Below are 17234 nucleotides of genomic sequence, written 5' to 3' on the forward strand. Positions count from 1 at the left end.
CCGTCTTCTTTCCGCTGATCCCCCTTCACCGCGCGGACCCCCTCGCCCATCGCTCGCGCCGCGGATCCCCCTTCACTTTGCGGACCCCCTCGCCCATCGCTCGCGCCGCGGATCCCCCTTCACCTCGCGGACCCCCCCGCCCATCGCTCGCGCCGCGGATCCTCCTTCACTGCGCAGACCCCCTTGTCCATCGCTCGCGTTGCGGATCCCCCTTCACCTCGCGGACTTCCTCGTCCATCGGTCGCGACGCGGATCCCCCTTCCCCGCGGGTTACGTCACCCACCGCGCGCCACGGTTCCTCCTTCCCCGCGCGTGACGTCACTCCGCCCCGCACCACGGTTTCCCTCGCGCCTCACCCCCCCCTGAGAGGACCTGAGTTAAACCCCCTTAGTATCAATACTTTATCATACGATTCCAAACGTAAATTTTTCGAATAATAAATTTTATTTTGACAACGACGACAAGGAAATTACGATTCCCGAAGAGTCGTACGAATTGCATGCCATAAATGACTATCTCAAACGCGCAATTTTGCGAGATGAACACCTTTCCAGAGATGTTAAAAACGATTATGATGAGGAATATCCAATAGTGCTCCGCGCCAATCACAGTACGCTAAAGAGCGAAATCAAATGCGCCTACAGAATAAACTTTACCAAACCCGACAATGTAGGATCCTTGCTTGGATTCTCGTCGAATCGTATATTGCAACCTCGCAAGTGGTATGAATCGGACAAACCTGTTAATATTATAAACGTAAATATTATTTGTATAGAATGCAACGTGACTACTGGTGCGTACAGCAACGGCATGCGCGTACACACGATACATAAATTTTCACCGAGCGTACAGCCAGGATATAAGATATCGGAAACGCCGGCACAGATCATTTATCTGCCGATCGTCGTATACGTAGCATTATGGATTTAACGATACGTATTGTGGATCAAAGAGGTCGATTGCTCGATTTTCGAGAAGAGGAAATTACCGTAAGATTACATATACGGCGGCGACAAACATAGTATGTTCGTGCTGAACGAAACGGAGCACGCGAGAGACAATACTATTGCGGTAAGTCGAGCGGTATCGGGTTACAATAATAAGATAGCCATTAAAAAGAAGCTGAGCGTGTTGAATCGTGAATTTTTGAAATCATTGGGATTCATCGTACGAAAAGAATGATTGATATTTTGAATATCGGAGGTGAGCCAGTCTTTGACGATCGCATCGTCAAGATTGAGACTCATACGTACAATCCGTACGCCAATACGACGCTTGGATACAGTGACGAGATACGAATACCTATACAACATCAGGATTTGTACACGTTACTGTGCGAAAGCTTTCTTTACATCGAGGGAAGGTTTAATGTGCGTAAAGCAAATGATGAAATGAAGGTTATATTGGAAAACAATTGCGTCGCATTCATGTTTGATGAGCTTCGATACGAACGATGAAGTAGAGATCGATCGCAACAGAAATGTTGGAATAACATCGACGCTCAAAAATTATGTCTCTCTAACGCACCAGAAAAGTATAAACTTGAAGAACGCTGCGTGGGATTTGACGTACAACGGTGACAAAAATTATTTCAACTTTTGCGTGCCGCTCAACATGTTGCTGGAATTTTGCGAAGATTATAAATGCATTGTGATTAATGCTCGTCACGAATTGATTTTGATACGTTCACGCAACGATAATAATTGTCTATTCGGACATCCGTCGTTGGAAACTGAGATTGAATTACTCAAGATACAGTGGCGTATGCCTCATGTAATATTGAACGAGATTAATAAATTATCAATGTTGCGAATGTTGGAAAGCGGTACTTGAACACGAATTTCCGATCTTGGAATCTGTATGAATTTCCTCTGCTACATAGCACGATCAAACATTCGTGGACCGTGAAAGTCGCCTCCCAGCTAGAGAAAAACCGATACGTGATTTTTGCCCTGCAAACTGGTAAAAAGAATTCAGTGCCACAAGATGTTACATTGTTCGATGACTGCAAATTGACCAACGTTAAACTCTATTTAAACTCGGAATTTTATCCCTACGATGATTTAAATTTAGATTTTGAAAAAAATAGATTCGCCGTCCTATTCGACATGTACTCTCGTTTTCGCAAAACTTATTACGGATGCGATAATAGCACGGCGCTACTAACCATTCCAAAATTTCTACATTGCGGTCCTTTAGCGGTCATTGATTGCTCGCGACAAAACGAGTCTGTCAAAACTGCTACCGTGGACGTGAGAATAGAGTTTGAGTGTAGGGAAAACGTACCGGCGAATACTACCGCCTATTGTCTCATCTTGCACAATCGGGTTGTCGAATATAATCCATTGACTAATGTAGTCCGCAAAATTACATAGGTCAGCAAATATCCCCTCCATTGCACATGAAGAAAAATATAAAAGATTGAGATGTTTGACGATCGACATCAGTCTGCGATCGGATCTTATCATAATGACTGCGCCATTTGTGGATCTGCAAGGATTTATCGTTGGGAAAAATTTTGTCGTGAAGGAAGCTGATGTTTTGAGAAATGGATCCGTACTTTCTCATTACATTTTTACATGTCCGATACCATGGCACACGCTTACAAAATCTGAAAGATGTCAGGTTTTATAGCTGATTAAAAACCACCATGGATGATCGTGGAATGATGGACATGTTTCATATTGAAAGTCGAAACGTTTAATCACAACGGCGATGATGGGTGCAACGGAGGAGGATGATGCGTCACCTCTCGTGTACGTTAAAGGCCATGAAAAACGGCAATCGCCGATATACTGGACGATGATGCGAGAAACGATGTCATTATCGAAACTTTGATGCAGATTATGAGGATGTAGCTTTTTTAAATAAGTTAGATGTTAAGAATACTATGCGTTGTGAAAATCATGTAAAAAATTGCGCTTTACAAAATGAATTTAAAATTTATAATTGGTGGTTGAAACATCATGATGATGATTCTTCGAATCCATATTTATAATAAATTGATGTTGCAATATATTTTTATCGTCTTTCTTATTCTCTCCTTTCTTTCCTCATCCCTATCTATGTATGTATCATGTTTCCATACGTGACACAACTGCCACATATATTGTATTTCGATAATACTACATCGTAATACATTGAAATATTTGTTCGATAAATGAATATAGTTTTGCGTTTAACGGGTGTTCGTTTCCGTTCGAAGAGCGTTCAATTACCATTCATTTCCATTTAATGATCGTTTGTTTCCGTTCGACGGGCGTTCAATTACCGTTCGATGACCGTTCTATTACCGTTTATTTCCGTTTGACGACCGTTTGATAGCCGTTCAATTACCGTTCGTTTCCGTTCAATTACCGTTCGACGGATGTTCGTTTCCGTTAAATTACCGTTCGATGACCGTTCGAAGAGCGTTCGATGACCGTTTGATGACCGTTCGACGAGCGTTCGATGATCGTTCATTTCCGTTCGATGACCGTTCGAAGAGCGTTCAATTACCGTTCGACGGTTGTTCATTTCCATTTGACGGCGTTTGACAACCGTTCGTTTTCGTTCGATGGCCGTTCAATTACCGTTCGTTTCCGTTCGAAGAGCGTTCAATTACCGTTCGACGAGCGTTCGTTTCCGTTCGAAGAGCGTTCAATTACCGTTTGACGGTCGTTCATTTCCGTTCGATGACCGTTCGAAGAGCGTTCGAAGAGCCGTTAATAGCCGTTCAACGTGTGTTCGATGATCATTCATTTCCGTTTGATCAGTTGACGCATTACATTATATCGTGCTAATTTGCATGGGAACATGTATAGTTTTGTCTTATGACGTGTTTTTGGCAAAGCGATAATGATACGTCCCTATTCTAAAGTTTCGTACCGAGAAGTTTGTCTGCTCACAAAGTCGCGATATTAATATTATACTATACCGCGCTGAGTTGCATGGGACCGGGTATACTTTGTCTTACGACGCGTTTTTGGCATGGTGATAATGCGGCATCTCTACTATAAAACCTCGTGCCGGGACCTCGTTGCCGCATCAGAAAGTTCTAACCGGTGCGCGAGTCGAGTTCAGTGTATTATAAAAAAATTTTATAAAAGAATGGAGTATATCAATGAAAACTGCCCAGGATGGAAGCAGGCCTTTTCGGACCTGCTCGCGGTCTTGCTAGTGAAGTTGGCGTTCCATTGGAATGTAAATATTGATTTTGTGATTATTTTATAAAATTTTATAAAAAATTGTATTTTACTTTATAAAAAATTTATATAATAAAAAAATTTTATTTGATAAAAAATTTTATTTTATAAAAATTGTACATCTATAATAATTATATTTTTTATATTTTTTATTTTCTAGTCTCAGGATGAAGGTGAGATACCAGGCTTCATGAATATACGGCGCAGACAGTGGGTGCGAGCGGAACGGCGGTGGAGGAGACAGGACCTCTCCTTCATGTGGGGCGACGCCCCGGAGAGTCCGCCGGATGAAGAGGATATCTTTGACCTTCGGCGGCTCTTCGGAGAAGAGCCCTACATGGAGGAGGAGATTTGGGTGCCCGGGGAGATTCGGGCACCCAATGGCATGTGTAATGGGGAGCACAGATGTAAGTATTTTTTATAAATCTTATTATAATTATATATATATATATATATATATATATATATATATATATAATTATAATAAGATTTATAAAAAATATATATATATTATAAATATATATTTTTTTCTGTTACAGGAGCGGTACCCTCATCCGGCTCCCCTGATCCCTCCATCCCCCCAAATATTATATCATTATATTATTATTATTATTATTTTATATTTTAAAATTTTTATTTTATATTTTATTATTATAATCATAATTTAAGTACATACACACACACACACACACACAATTGTATTAACACACACACACATTTTAAATAAATTTATATTTTATATTTTAATTAAACAAAAGAACTAATTATTTATGCGCCTCTTCTCGCGTTCCCATCCCTGCGTCTCTCTTGCGCTAGTTTTAAGTATCGTTATCTCTCATGCATTAATCTCGATATTATCGTTCTCTCTTGCACGCGTCGTCTTCGCGCTATCGTTCTCTCTCGCACGCGCTAGTTGTAAGTCTTCGCGCTATCGTTCTCTCTTTCGCGCGCGCTAATTGTAAGTCTCGCGGTATTATCGTTCTCTCTCGCACGCGTTGTTATTCTCGATATTATCGTTCTCTCTCTTTCGCTTAGAATATACTCGTTGCTCACTTACCTTTGCATCGTCCTTCTCTCACCTATGCGTCGTCCTTGTCCCACGATGATGACATCCTTGCCGCACTCGTAGCACTATCCTTTTCCCACACGTAGCGCTGTCCTTCTCACACACCGTCTTCTTTCCGTGGATCCTCCTTCACTGCGCGGACCACCTCGTCCATCGCTCGCGCCGCGGATCCCCCTTCACCTCGCGGACGTCACTCCCCTCCTGCACCGCGGTTCCCCTCGCGCCTCACCCCCCCCCCCCTGAGAGGACCTGTGTTAGAACTGACATAGTTATACTACTGTATTATTCAGTATATGTATTATTAAGTACTATTCAGTTTTAGCTTCATGTGTTAACATCATTTTCTTGGAATTTTATCTTTTTCGATTTTACATTTTTTGATGTCGTAGGTGTATCTTTAATCTATAGCGGGAAATTTTTTTTCAATTTTAATTTTTTAGAGTCCCAAGATTTCGTATCATTAATTTCTTTATTTAACTAAATATTATTTCTTTATTTAACTAAATTTTTAACTAAATATTACAAATTGGAAATATAAAATTTAGAACATAATAAAATTTTACAAATTTAATATATAATTTAATTTTTACTGAAAATACCTACATTGAATCATTTTCTTGTAATATTATCATTTTTATCTTGTAATATATTATCAACAGTACCGACATTTTCCATAATATAGTCAGAATCTATAATACAATCAGAATCAAATGGATTAAATAATCTGTTTACTGTTGTTTCATCCATAATTTCTCAAGCTCGTTCGAGCAAATCATTTTTTTCTAAAACCATTACACCTCCACCTACAAATGCAATAAAAATTCATAAAATTAAAATCTTAAGGATAGTTTTAATAATAAATAAATTCACCTGTTTTATAATTTTCACGCTTATATATTGCGCAGTATTTTCTTGTTTCTCTTTTTATATTATCCCAACAAAGACGTAAACTTTTTTCAGATCTGATAGTTGTTCTATTCTTATTGTACTCAATTGCTATATTTGTCCATATTTCTTCTTTTTGTAAATTAGTTATATTATCAGTTTCTTTGTTTTCAATTATGTGCCGATATAAAAAAATTATATTTAATAAATCATTCTTCTCAGAATATGTAAAATTTTTTGTTCGTTGCATGTTGTCAATATTTTGCAAATTATATATTATTTGTGTATTTAATTTGGTAGAAGAAGCTCGATGAATACTGTGCAATTACTTTATTAATTTCATAAAAATCACCAATAATTTATAAAAAAGATCGAGTTGCATAAAATCTGAGAGTAACCATCAATTGAATTGAAGGTGGAATGGCATTATTACTATTAAAATACATAAACATAAATTTCAATCAATATATCTGTACTATGTATTTTTATGTATTATATAAAATATTCACATGCATACCGATCAGTTTTATATTAAAATATTAATAATTCTATTCAAGTTATAATCTCCTTGTTATTTCTTTTCTGTCACACAAATTACACGAAAAGATATGTAACAAAAGATTTAGTTAGGACGATTATATCGTCAGAAATACAATTGGTCACACTAAATTATTTTGTCATGTTGGCAACCCTTTAATAAATGATTGAGTTAATCGAAGTTTAGTCGAAGTGGCTTTTAGACATTTATTAGATATCTATTAGATAAATTTTTCCGTGTGGGACTCTACGACTACTGAACTATATATAAACTGGAATGGGAATTGTAAATACATAAGCGGACAGCAAGCTTGAGATAGATAGATGTTCAGAGCAGGATGTCTCGCTCATACGCATATACGCACATGCGCACATCTTGGACAGTACAAGCAAATCTAAAAGGATGAAATGAGACACTGAAGATGCCCTGAAGATTGTTTTTCATCGGCTCGCGAAAAGCTCTTCAGTTCCCATTTTAGTTTATATATTCAGTTTATAGTTCAGTGTGTACAATTCCTATTATAGATGAGCCTGTCTGTTGATATATATATATATATATATATATATATATATATATATACACAAGAATGTACGTATGTATGATTCTCGTCAAATGTCTCTTGTATATATATATATATATATATATATATATATATATATATATATACAGTGATGGGAGAAAGTTCCGTAACGGTCAAATATCTTGGAAAATAATGATTATGGAAGAAAATGTTCCATACAAAAGTTTTAGTATATGAAATGGTTTATTATATGATTATATTGAAATGACCTTTATGTGACTTTGAAGGACACTGTGTAAGTCAACTTTGAAATCTTAAATGGAAACTCCTATTTTCTATTACATATTCTTAAAGCTGGTGTCAAGACGTTTCCGAAACACTGGTTACAAACCCTTTTTGCTTGAGATTTTCCTGAGTTACGAATCTTCAAAGTTTAAGTATCGCCGGCGCGTTATCTAAGGTGTACCGCGTGGAGGTGGCACGGTCGGATATCCATCTCTTCGAGATGCTTGATTAGTAAACGGACAACAATTTGAACATTTAATTCATTAATTTTTTAATTACGTCTAACACGTACACACACACACACACACGCGCGCACACGCACGCACGCACGCACGCACGCAAGGACTCACTTTGATCAAATAGCCAACTTCTGACTGAGTATTATGATTAAATGACAACATGACATATGTCAACCTCTAATGCACGAGTCAGAAGTTGGCTATATCGCAGGGCCGAAAATGAAATGATGGACGTCGCCCGCGATATTTTAAGTCGGAAAATCTCGTATAATATGTAAAATATTTACATTAAATCATGCATCGTTATATTCATTTCAAACAGCACTACAACTTTTATTATATCAAAATATCTACATTATTATAAAAAAATTATACATATCTCTCCGTTCTTTAATACAGATAAATTTTGTAATCAACCACTATGCTCACAATAAAGTTCAGTTAAAGCCATTTAATTTCATATATATTTGTTATGGTTTATCTCTTTTAGTTTAAAAGATAAAAGGGAGTGGCCACTTCTAGGTGGGACACCTTGTATATATATATATATATATATATATATATATATATATATATATACAAGAATGTACGTATGTATGATTCTCTTCAAATGTCAAAATTATCAGCGTGATCGTAATAAATTAGCAGATTGAGAATATCAATTTACTTAAATGATAAAAAAGATTGTGAAACAAACAAGATGAGAGAGAGATCTCAGAAAGATGACAAAGAAGAAAATGTCTTTGAAAATAAAAGGTGATTTCATCAGTAGATCCAGTCAGAGATCTTTTTGTACATATATTTAGTACATCCAGTTAGAGATCTTTTTGTATATATATTCTGCATACTGTATATAAGTGTTATTGATTATTATCATTGTTATCAAATACTACTCTTACGACAGAAACAGAACAAGCTTTTGTTTTAACGTGTGCATACCGAAAATTTGGAAAACTGCTTCCATCGTGAATCATATGTTTCATAATAATTTTTTGATAATATCTCGTATTAAATAGATATTACGCGATGTCGTACAATAGTACATCTAATACAGAAACGCCCAAGGAAAAAAAAATTCAACAACGTAATTCAAGTAAGTGCACAATTCACATAAATATATTGATCAAATAGAAGTTGAGTTTACTTAAGATATACCTACGACATACTTAAGATTTATCTGTGATATTGAAATTTGTGGGAAACTTTATAGTATGTTTTAAAGCCAGAATAAATGATCTCTGGTTTTAAGTACAAAGTTTTTGTGTTGTTGATAATGATTATTTAGTTTTTATTTTTCTATTAGACATTAAATGAAAATGCATACAAATATGTATATAGTATATAGCCATTTTTTAGAACAATATATTTACATTATTTAGTTGTGATTGAAAATGTGCCAAATACGAAAATCGCAAATTTCGAAACGGCAATTTCCGTCGCTGGAATCGGAAAATTTCAATATCTTCTCATTATTGGGATTATCCCAATTTCATGGGGATCTAGTATAGATACAGCTAATATGTCGATGATACTTACATCGGCGGAGTGCGATTTAGGATTGTCACTATTTGATAAAGGGCTTTTGAACGCAATCACCTATGTGGGTGCGTAGTAATATGTTTTGAATTATTTTCAATGCAAATTGAATCATTATATTGAAATAATATGGTGGAATTATATATATTATGTATATTATATTACAAAAAATAATAAAAGATAAAAAATAGAGTATAACATTTATTATAATTCATGTGTATATAATGTGCTATAGGTATGATGTTGAGTGGTTTTATGTGGGGATATCTCGCTGACGTTAAAGGAAGAAAAAAGATTATATTATATGGCTATTTGGCGGATGGTATCTGTAATATATTTGCAGGTTTTTCACAAAATTTTGAGACGCTTGTGTTTTTCAAATTTCTCAGTGGCTTTATGTGAGAGAAATATATATTACATTATACTATATTAATTCAATACTTTTTCGAGGGAAAACAATGAATAAATCAATTTTAATTTAAATATCCATTTTTTATATATCTTCTTATGTGTTATTTAAGAATTAAGGATTGAATTAACGGTCAGTCTTATTTTTATCATATTAGTGTTAGTGGACCATATGCTGCTCTTCTGGCATATTGCTCGGAATTTTATGACGATAAAGGTAGAGCGAAAATTCCACTTATTGTCGGCTTTTCTGTTTCATTCGGATATGTAGTTAATGCAGGTAAAATATCTTTATATTACAAAAGAAATTATATAAGCAATTATTAATCAATAATCTAATATAAATTTACTTTCTCATAAAACTAATTTTGTATTGTATGTATTTGTGTAGTATTTGCCTGGCTAGTGATTCCTCAGCCATGGTCAATTGTTTTTGGAGACGGCGTCTTTGTCTATAATTCCTGGAGAATATATCTATCTATCTGTGGATTACCGATGTTGATAGGCGCTGCCTGTCTCTGTTTCTTTCCGGAGAGTCCCAAGTTTTTAATGACACAAGGTCGTAAGAAAGATGCTCTTAAAGTCTTTAGAGAAATCTACAGTATAAATACTGGTCTGTCTAAAGATAATTATCCTGTAAGCACACACACACACACATACACACATATATGGTATATATACGAGATGTGTTCAAAAAAAAAGGTGACTTTTTATTTTTCTCGAAAAATATTTATTTATTCATCAATATCTATTTTGTCCCCTTCAAAGTAATCCCCCTCAGATATTATACACTTGTGCCAGCGCTTTTTCCAATCCTCGAAGCACTTTTGATATGCGCTTTTTGGTATGGTCTCGAGCTCTTCCAGCGATGCGGTCTTTATCTCCTCGTGGCAAATCTCCGTCCTTTCATGGGTCTTTTCAGTTATCCATGATTCATCACCAGTTATGACCCTTTTGAGCAAATTTGGATCGTCGTTGACGGCATTCAACAGCTCCTGAGCAATGTCTACGCGACGTTGTTTTTGGTCGAAATTCAGCAATTTCGGAATAAACTTCGCCGCCACACGTTGCCCAAAACACCCGAAAAAATTGCATGGCATGAGCCAACCGATATGCCGACATCCTCAGCAACTTCTCTAATAATGATTCGACGATTCTCCATAACAATTTTCTTCACTGCTTCGACGTTGTCATCAGTTGTTGACGTGCTGGAGCGTCCAGGGCGGGCATCGTCATTAACATCTTCTCGACCTTCTGTGAAGAGCTTCTACCACTTGTAAACATTTTTTTTGCTCAGAGTAGACTCGCCAAATGCCGCAGTCAACATTTCAAGTACGTCAGAGCACTTAATTTTATTTTTCACACAAAATTTAATTTTTTGATAGCAAAAAATCGCCAAGCACACCAAAACACGTCTAAACCTTATATCTGTGAAAAACAAACCAAACATGCAAAACAGCTGATAATATCAACATATGTTGGGGACATGTGTACCAACATAACAAAAAAAAATTCCAAAATCGAATGTACGTAGCCCGCGAAATTTGAAAAGTCACCTTTTTTTTTTAACACACCTCGTATATATACTTATTATATTTAATATTTTAATTTCTATTAATATTTTCGGGTCTGATATTTTGAATAATATGAATTATTATATATATATATATATATATATATATATATATATATATATATATACAGGGTTGGGCAAAAGTCCGGAAACGGTCAAATATCTCGAAAAGGATCAACTATAGCGAAAAATTGTAAATAGCAAAGTTGTAGGGCTTAAAAAAATGTACCTAATGATGACTAAAAATTTTACTTTGAGTGGAGGACGAAGATCATATAAAAGTCAAATTGAATTTTTTAAATGGAACCCCCTATTTTTCATTGCATATTCTTGTAGCTTATCTCGAGAGCTTTCCAAAACACTATAATTAAGTTGTTTTTAAGAAAAAATATTTAATTTAAAACTGTATGTTTTCTTTACACCAATTGATTCCTCTCATTATTTTGTACATAAAAGTATGAAGGTAAGATAATCGAAAAATGAATGGTTTACTAGATATTTTATGGTTTATGTAAAATTAAGAAATTATTTCAAGCCTTATAACTCAAAAAGTACTTAATAAAAAGGTTAATTATAGTGTCACTTAATTATAGTGTTTTGGAAAGCTCTCGAGATAAGCTACAAGAATATGCAATGAAAAATAGGGGGTTCCATTTAAAAAATTCAATTTGACTTTTATATGATCTTCGTCCTCCACTCAAAGTAAAATTTTTAGTCATCATTAAGTACATTTTTTTAAGCCCTACAACTTTGCTATTTACAATTTTTCGCTATAGTTGATCCTTTTCGAGATATTTGACCGTTTCCGGACTTTTGCCCAACCCTGTATATACATATGGAATAATAATTTCATATTATTCAAAATATCAGATCAGAATATATTAAAATTAAACAAATTAGTTTTAATGGCAATGCAAGTCAAATGTCGATCTTATAACACAGTTACTTATTATACAAAACAAATAAATTTGAAAATAATTAATACAATTGTAAAAAGTTTTATTTAAACATTATTAATAATTTGCCAAAAACTTAACATAGTTTTCTATTATATATAAACGGTTATATATAAACGGTCTATTATATATAGACAGTTTGTGATTTTGCGTATGTGTTGTTTATATTATTGACTCGCTTTTATAAACAAGTCTTGGTTATCCAGAGAATACCAATCGATCTTTGTCTTCAGAAATGTTGACCGATCTTTTTTCAAATAGAGACGTCTAAGACGTCTAAGACGTCTATTCGACTTGTCATTTCTCGCTGGGCTCTCAGTATTTTCAATGCCTGGAAGTAAATCGAATTTTGTAATTTTCTTTTTATATATATAAGTTTTAACTTCTTAACTTTTTAATTTTTAATTTTATCTGATTCTACATTTAATTTATGTTATTTATTTATTTAAATTATTTTAATTTTGTCGTGTCCTTTACACATAAGGTTTACAAATTAAGAGTTACAACATAAGGTTTTAACCTTTTAACCTTTTAATTTTAATTTAATTTAATTTAATTTATTTAATTCTACCTTTAGTTTATATTTATTTAAATTATTTCAATTTGTTTTTTATTTTAATATAACTTTTTCATTGACAAAAATTTGGACCGATTTCATTACATTGTCAAAATGAAAATAATGAGACACCGAATCATTCAATTTTAATGTAATTTTAGACGGCACGCTTTTAATATAATTGACTCTGATGTAAAGCCTTTTATTTCTTGTTCAATTATCATATTTGCGCTGAAGATGGCTCAAAAATTGGGTCGAAACGTTTGTAAACTTTTCACAATTGTATTTATTATTTTCAAAGGACCCCGCTTTATTTGTTTTGTATGATAAATAACTGTGTTATAAGATCGATACTTGACTCACATTGCCATTAAAACTAATTGTTTAATTTTATATTAGTTTTTATATTAAAGGTTGTTCAGATAATCGTAAAAGAAAAAAATATTTCATATTTTTCTTTGCTACATTTTATATATATAGATACATGCCTTGGGAGATGTAAATTTAAACAATACTATAGAGCAATCGTATTCATCAAAATCTCAAAATAAAACAAAATCTTTAAAAGATGGTGTTCAACAGATGAAGCTTATGTTCTTGAATCCACATTTATCACGTATATTGTTATTAGTTACCATACAATTCTGCGGAATGTTATGGTGAGTATTAATTATATATAGGGTGGCCCACGTAAAGTGTTACAAATTTATATCTCGGAAACGAAGCAATTTAGAGAAAAATGTTTCAGACAAAAGTTGTATGGTTTCAAGGGGGACACAATGTGCCATTAGTTTGATCTTGAAGAATCACCTGAAGGTCATGTGAAGGTCACCTCCAACGTTTTAAACGGGATACCCTACATAATTTTACATATTCTTGTAGCTTGCTTCAAGAGCTTTCCAAAACATTATAATAAAGTATTTTTTCATTGAGTACTTTCCGAGTTATGAGGCTTGAAATAATTTTTTAATTTTACATAAACCATAAAATATCTAGTAAAATATTCATTTTTCGATTATCTTACCTTAATACTTTTATGTACAAAATAATAAGAGGAATCAATTGGTGTAATAGAAATACATAATTGTTTCGAAAAAAAATGTAATTGTTAAACATAAATTACATATTTTCTCTTTGAAACAATTATGTGTTTTCTTTACACCAATTGATTCCTCTCATTATTTTGTACATAAAAGTATTAAGGTAAGATAATCGAAAAATGAATATTTTACTAGATATTTTATGGTTTTTGTAAAATTAAGATTATTAAGATTATTTCAAGCTTCATAACTCGAAAAGTACTCAATGAAAAAATACTTTATTATAGTGTTTTGGAAAGTTTTTAAGGCAAGCTACAAGAATATATGAAAATATATAGGATGTCCTATTTAAAAAGTTGGAGGTGACCTTCATGTGACCTTCAGATGACTCTTCAAAATCAAACTAATGGCACCATCTTATGTCCCCCTTCAAACCATACAACTTTGTTTGAAACATATTTGTCTTAAACTTATGAATTTTGAGATATTTTAATGCGTATATTAAAATGGCCTACCCTGTACACATATAGATGTTATATATTAATTTATTTATTTAATTGTTAGATAGGATATTCGCAATAATTATGAATAATATTGTAATATCAATGTTTTTTATTATATTAGTGACATAATTACGAATTCTTTAAAATGATTGTCATGAATGTCGTAAATTGGAGTTATCAAAATGATGAAAGTAATATAGCATAATATGTGTATGAATATCTACGTGATGAATACGTAAAATTGCACGATGCTTTTTATGAGAGATAGAGTAACATCATTCATCATAAAAATTTAAAACCTTGGTTAGTTGTGCTGCGTTGATCGTTGAATTTAATTGACACAGATTTGAAATTTATGATCTTATCAGCATGTAAGATATATTTATTTTTGCATTCGCTAATTGTGACTTACATTTCCATTATCTGGGTAATATCGGATTCCATACATTTTGTATATCGTGTTTTATTAAATTCTTCTTAAATTAAAGATATCAACATAGATAAAAATAAAATTAAATACACAGTTATAAAAAATATAAGACTTCAGAAAAGTCTGCTAAAATCTTCTACTAAATTACAGAATATCAGACATAACAATAGCAAATATGAAATGACTTTCATCGGATTAATTGCAATTTGTTTGCAATTAAATTAATACTCTTTAATATCTTTTTTTTATGAAGAGCATTATCGAACTCGGTAAAAATTTTCCATCGATGTAAATCTTGATTATGACAAAAATAAACAAGACAATTCGCAAATTAAACATGCAATATTCGATAGCATATTATAAAATTAATCTTACGCATACAACGCATATATATAGCAATTTTTTATCTTTTCATTTGAATCATGATACAGAGATAAATTATATTGACGTACATTTACGAATGAATTGCAATGAGATAAATATTATCTATAAATAATTTAAATATTCACGGATTATATATTTTATTTTAATTCATATTTATATACTTAATTTATTTAGTAAATGTTAAGCAACTTATTTAACATTATTATGTTATTTATATTAATATTTTCTATTCGTTACATTTATAGTTTAAATACCCTTCGCCTTTGGCAGCCACAGCTCTTTATAACGATAGAGAACTTTAACAGTCTTAATACTAACATAAATAATCTTACTTTTTGCGAAATATTGGATATTTCTACATCTGTAACAGAAAATGCAACTGTTGCATTAAAGGAAATGTTAAATTGTGAAAAAGTAAGAGATACATATTAATATAAAAAAAGTCAATTTCAAACAATGTGATAATTAAGTATAAAAAATATTTATATTTTTACATTTATTAAATTTTGTTATATTCTCTGTTTAATAAATTGATTATTCCAGATTGTTATACCAGATTCAATATACATCGATACTATTATTGTATCAGCTATTTCTAGTTTTTGTATATTATGTGCTAGCATTTTTGTTAATTATCTCCAACACAAATATCTTTCACGTAAGTTATTTTCCTTTTTATATAAGTTGTCTACTATTATTTAGAAGAGAGCAAGAAGGAAAAAAATAGATTCTATATTAATTTTTATAAATAATTTTTGATATAGTCATCAGCTATGGATGTGCGCTTCTGTGTTCTGTTTCCTTAATCTGGTCTAGAAATACATTAATTACCCTTATACTTACATGCTTATACGTTGGATTATTGAATAAAGCTTTTAACGTTACGCTTGGAGCAACTGTTTTACTTTTTCCCACATCGTTAAGGTTTGTCATTTAAACTCATAAAATTATTTAAGTTGAATGCAATAATGTAATCAATTTTATATTTATTTTTCAGAGCCATGGTAGTAAGTATGGAAATGATAATGGGAAAAATGGGAAGCATAATCGGTAATCTCATCTTTCCAATCTTACTTGAGTATAACTGCGTAGCACCGATTATTAATTTGATATGCTTCAATTTGCGTAAGTACTTTGTTTATTGAAAAACAAAATCTCTTAATAATATATAAATATATTATCAAAACATAGAAAAGTAAAAAGGACTTACGATATGTCGAATAATTTCACTATATTTAAAATAGAAATAATAACGTTAATTTGTAACTGAAATAAACAAAATGCATTATTATTTGTGCATATATTATCTTATTCTAATAAATATAATTCAATATTTTTAGTAAGTATATTTCTTACGTGTTTTGTACCAAGTACACGCAAGCATGAAGTATAAGGATCATTGCTTTGTTAATTATACGAAAATAAAAAGAATAATCAAAAGCAGAGGATCTTTAAAAAAAAACACAAAAAGAGCACATTGACAGGTTTGCTTAGGTTTCGCACTTTTTTAACATTTCCGAAAATCCACGATTGTTAGCAGAGCTTCCAAGGACTTAGATCGAAGTTTATCATGAATCATGATCGAATCTATATGAAGGCAGACAATGATCATGCGCGCGCGCGCGCGCACACGCACACACACACACACACGCACACACACACGCACACACACACGCACGCACACACACACAACCGCTCAAAAGTATTTGGCCGCCCTTAATTTAAGAGAAAACTCGAAAACGAAATCGTGTCTATTGTGTCTATTGCCTTTCATCGATGTTTATTGTTTATGCGCTAACGGAAAGTCGTTCTCAATAGGTATATTATAAATATCACTTCATGTTTACTAACAGATAGCTACAAAGCCAAAGGTATTTATGGCTCTTTTCCTAGAATGAATACTTTTAAATTTTTACTACAAAGGCGCGTGTTTCATGGAATTTTTTTGTTTATTTGATATTTTATTACAACAAGAGTGGCAAAAAAGAAACTTTAGAAAAATTAATAAGAAGATTGCCAAGACTTTGTGAAGCGTCATAAAAAATAAAGGAGGACACATGGATGAACCAAAAATTTAAAATTTTTGTATATTTTGATATTAAATATATAGATTAATATAAATGAATGATTT

The 17234-nt window shown here is 32.7% G+C and overlaps 1 protein-coding gene and 1 pseudogene across 1 annotated transcript; one reads left to right on the forward strand and one right to left on the reverse strand.

Moving 5' to 3' along the window:
* Window positions 1-5652: 5652 nt before the first annotated feature.
* On the reverse strand, window positions 5653-6385 carry LOC109610332 (annotated as a pseudogene).
* Window positions 6386-8585: 2200 nt separating this feature from the next.
* On the forward strand, window positions 8586-16735 carry LOC105255627 (synaptic vesicle glycoprotein 2B). The gene is made up of 11 exons (XM_020028901.2): window positions 8586-8810; window positions 9097-9321; window positions 9489-9651; window positions 9820-9941; window positions 10053-10297; window positions 13227-13405; window positions 15349-15517; window positions 15647-15761; window positions 15868-16027; window positions 16101-16228; window positions 16444-16735. The coding sequence occupies exons 1-11, from the start codon at window positions 8744-8746 to the stop codon at window positions 16494-16496; spliced, it is 1626 nt and encodes a 541-aa protein (XP_019884460.1). The 5' UTR covers window positions 8586-8743; the 3' UTR covers window positions 16497-16735.
* Window positions 16736-17234: the final 499 nt, after the last annotated feature.

This window comes from Camponotus floridanus, unplaced genomic scaffold (genome assembly GCF_003227725.1).
Source record: "Camponotus floridanus strain SB8 unplaced genomic scaffold, Cflo_v7.5 scaffold104, whole genome shotgun sequence".
NCBI lineage: Eukaryota > Metazoa > Arthropoda > Insecta > Hymenoptera > Formicidae > Camponotus > Camponotus floridanus.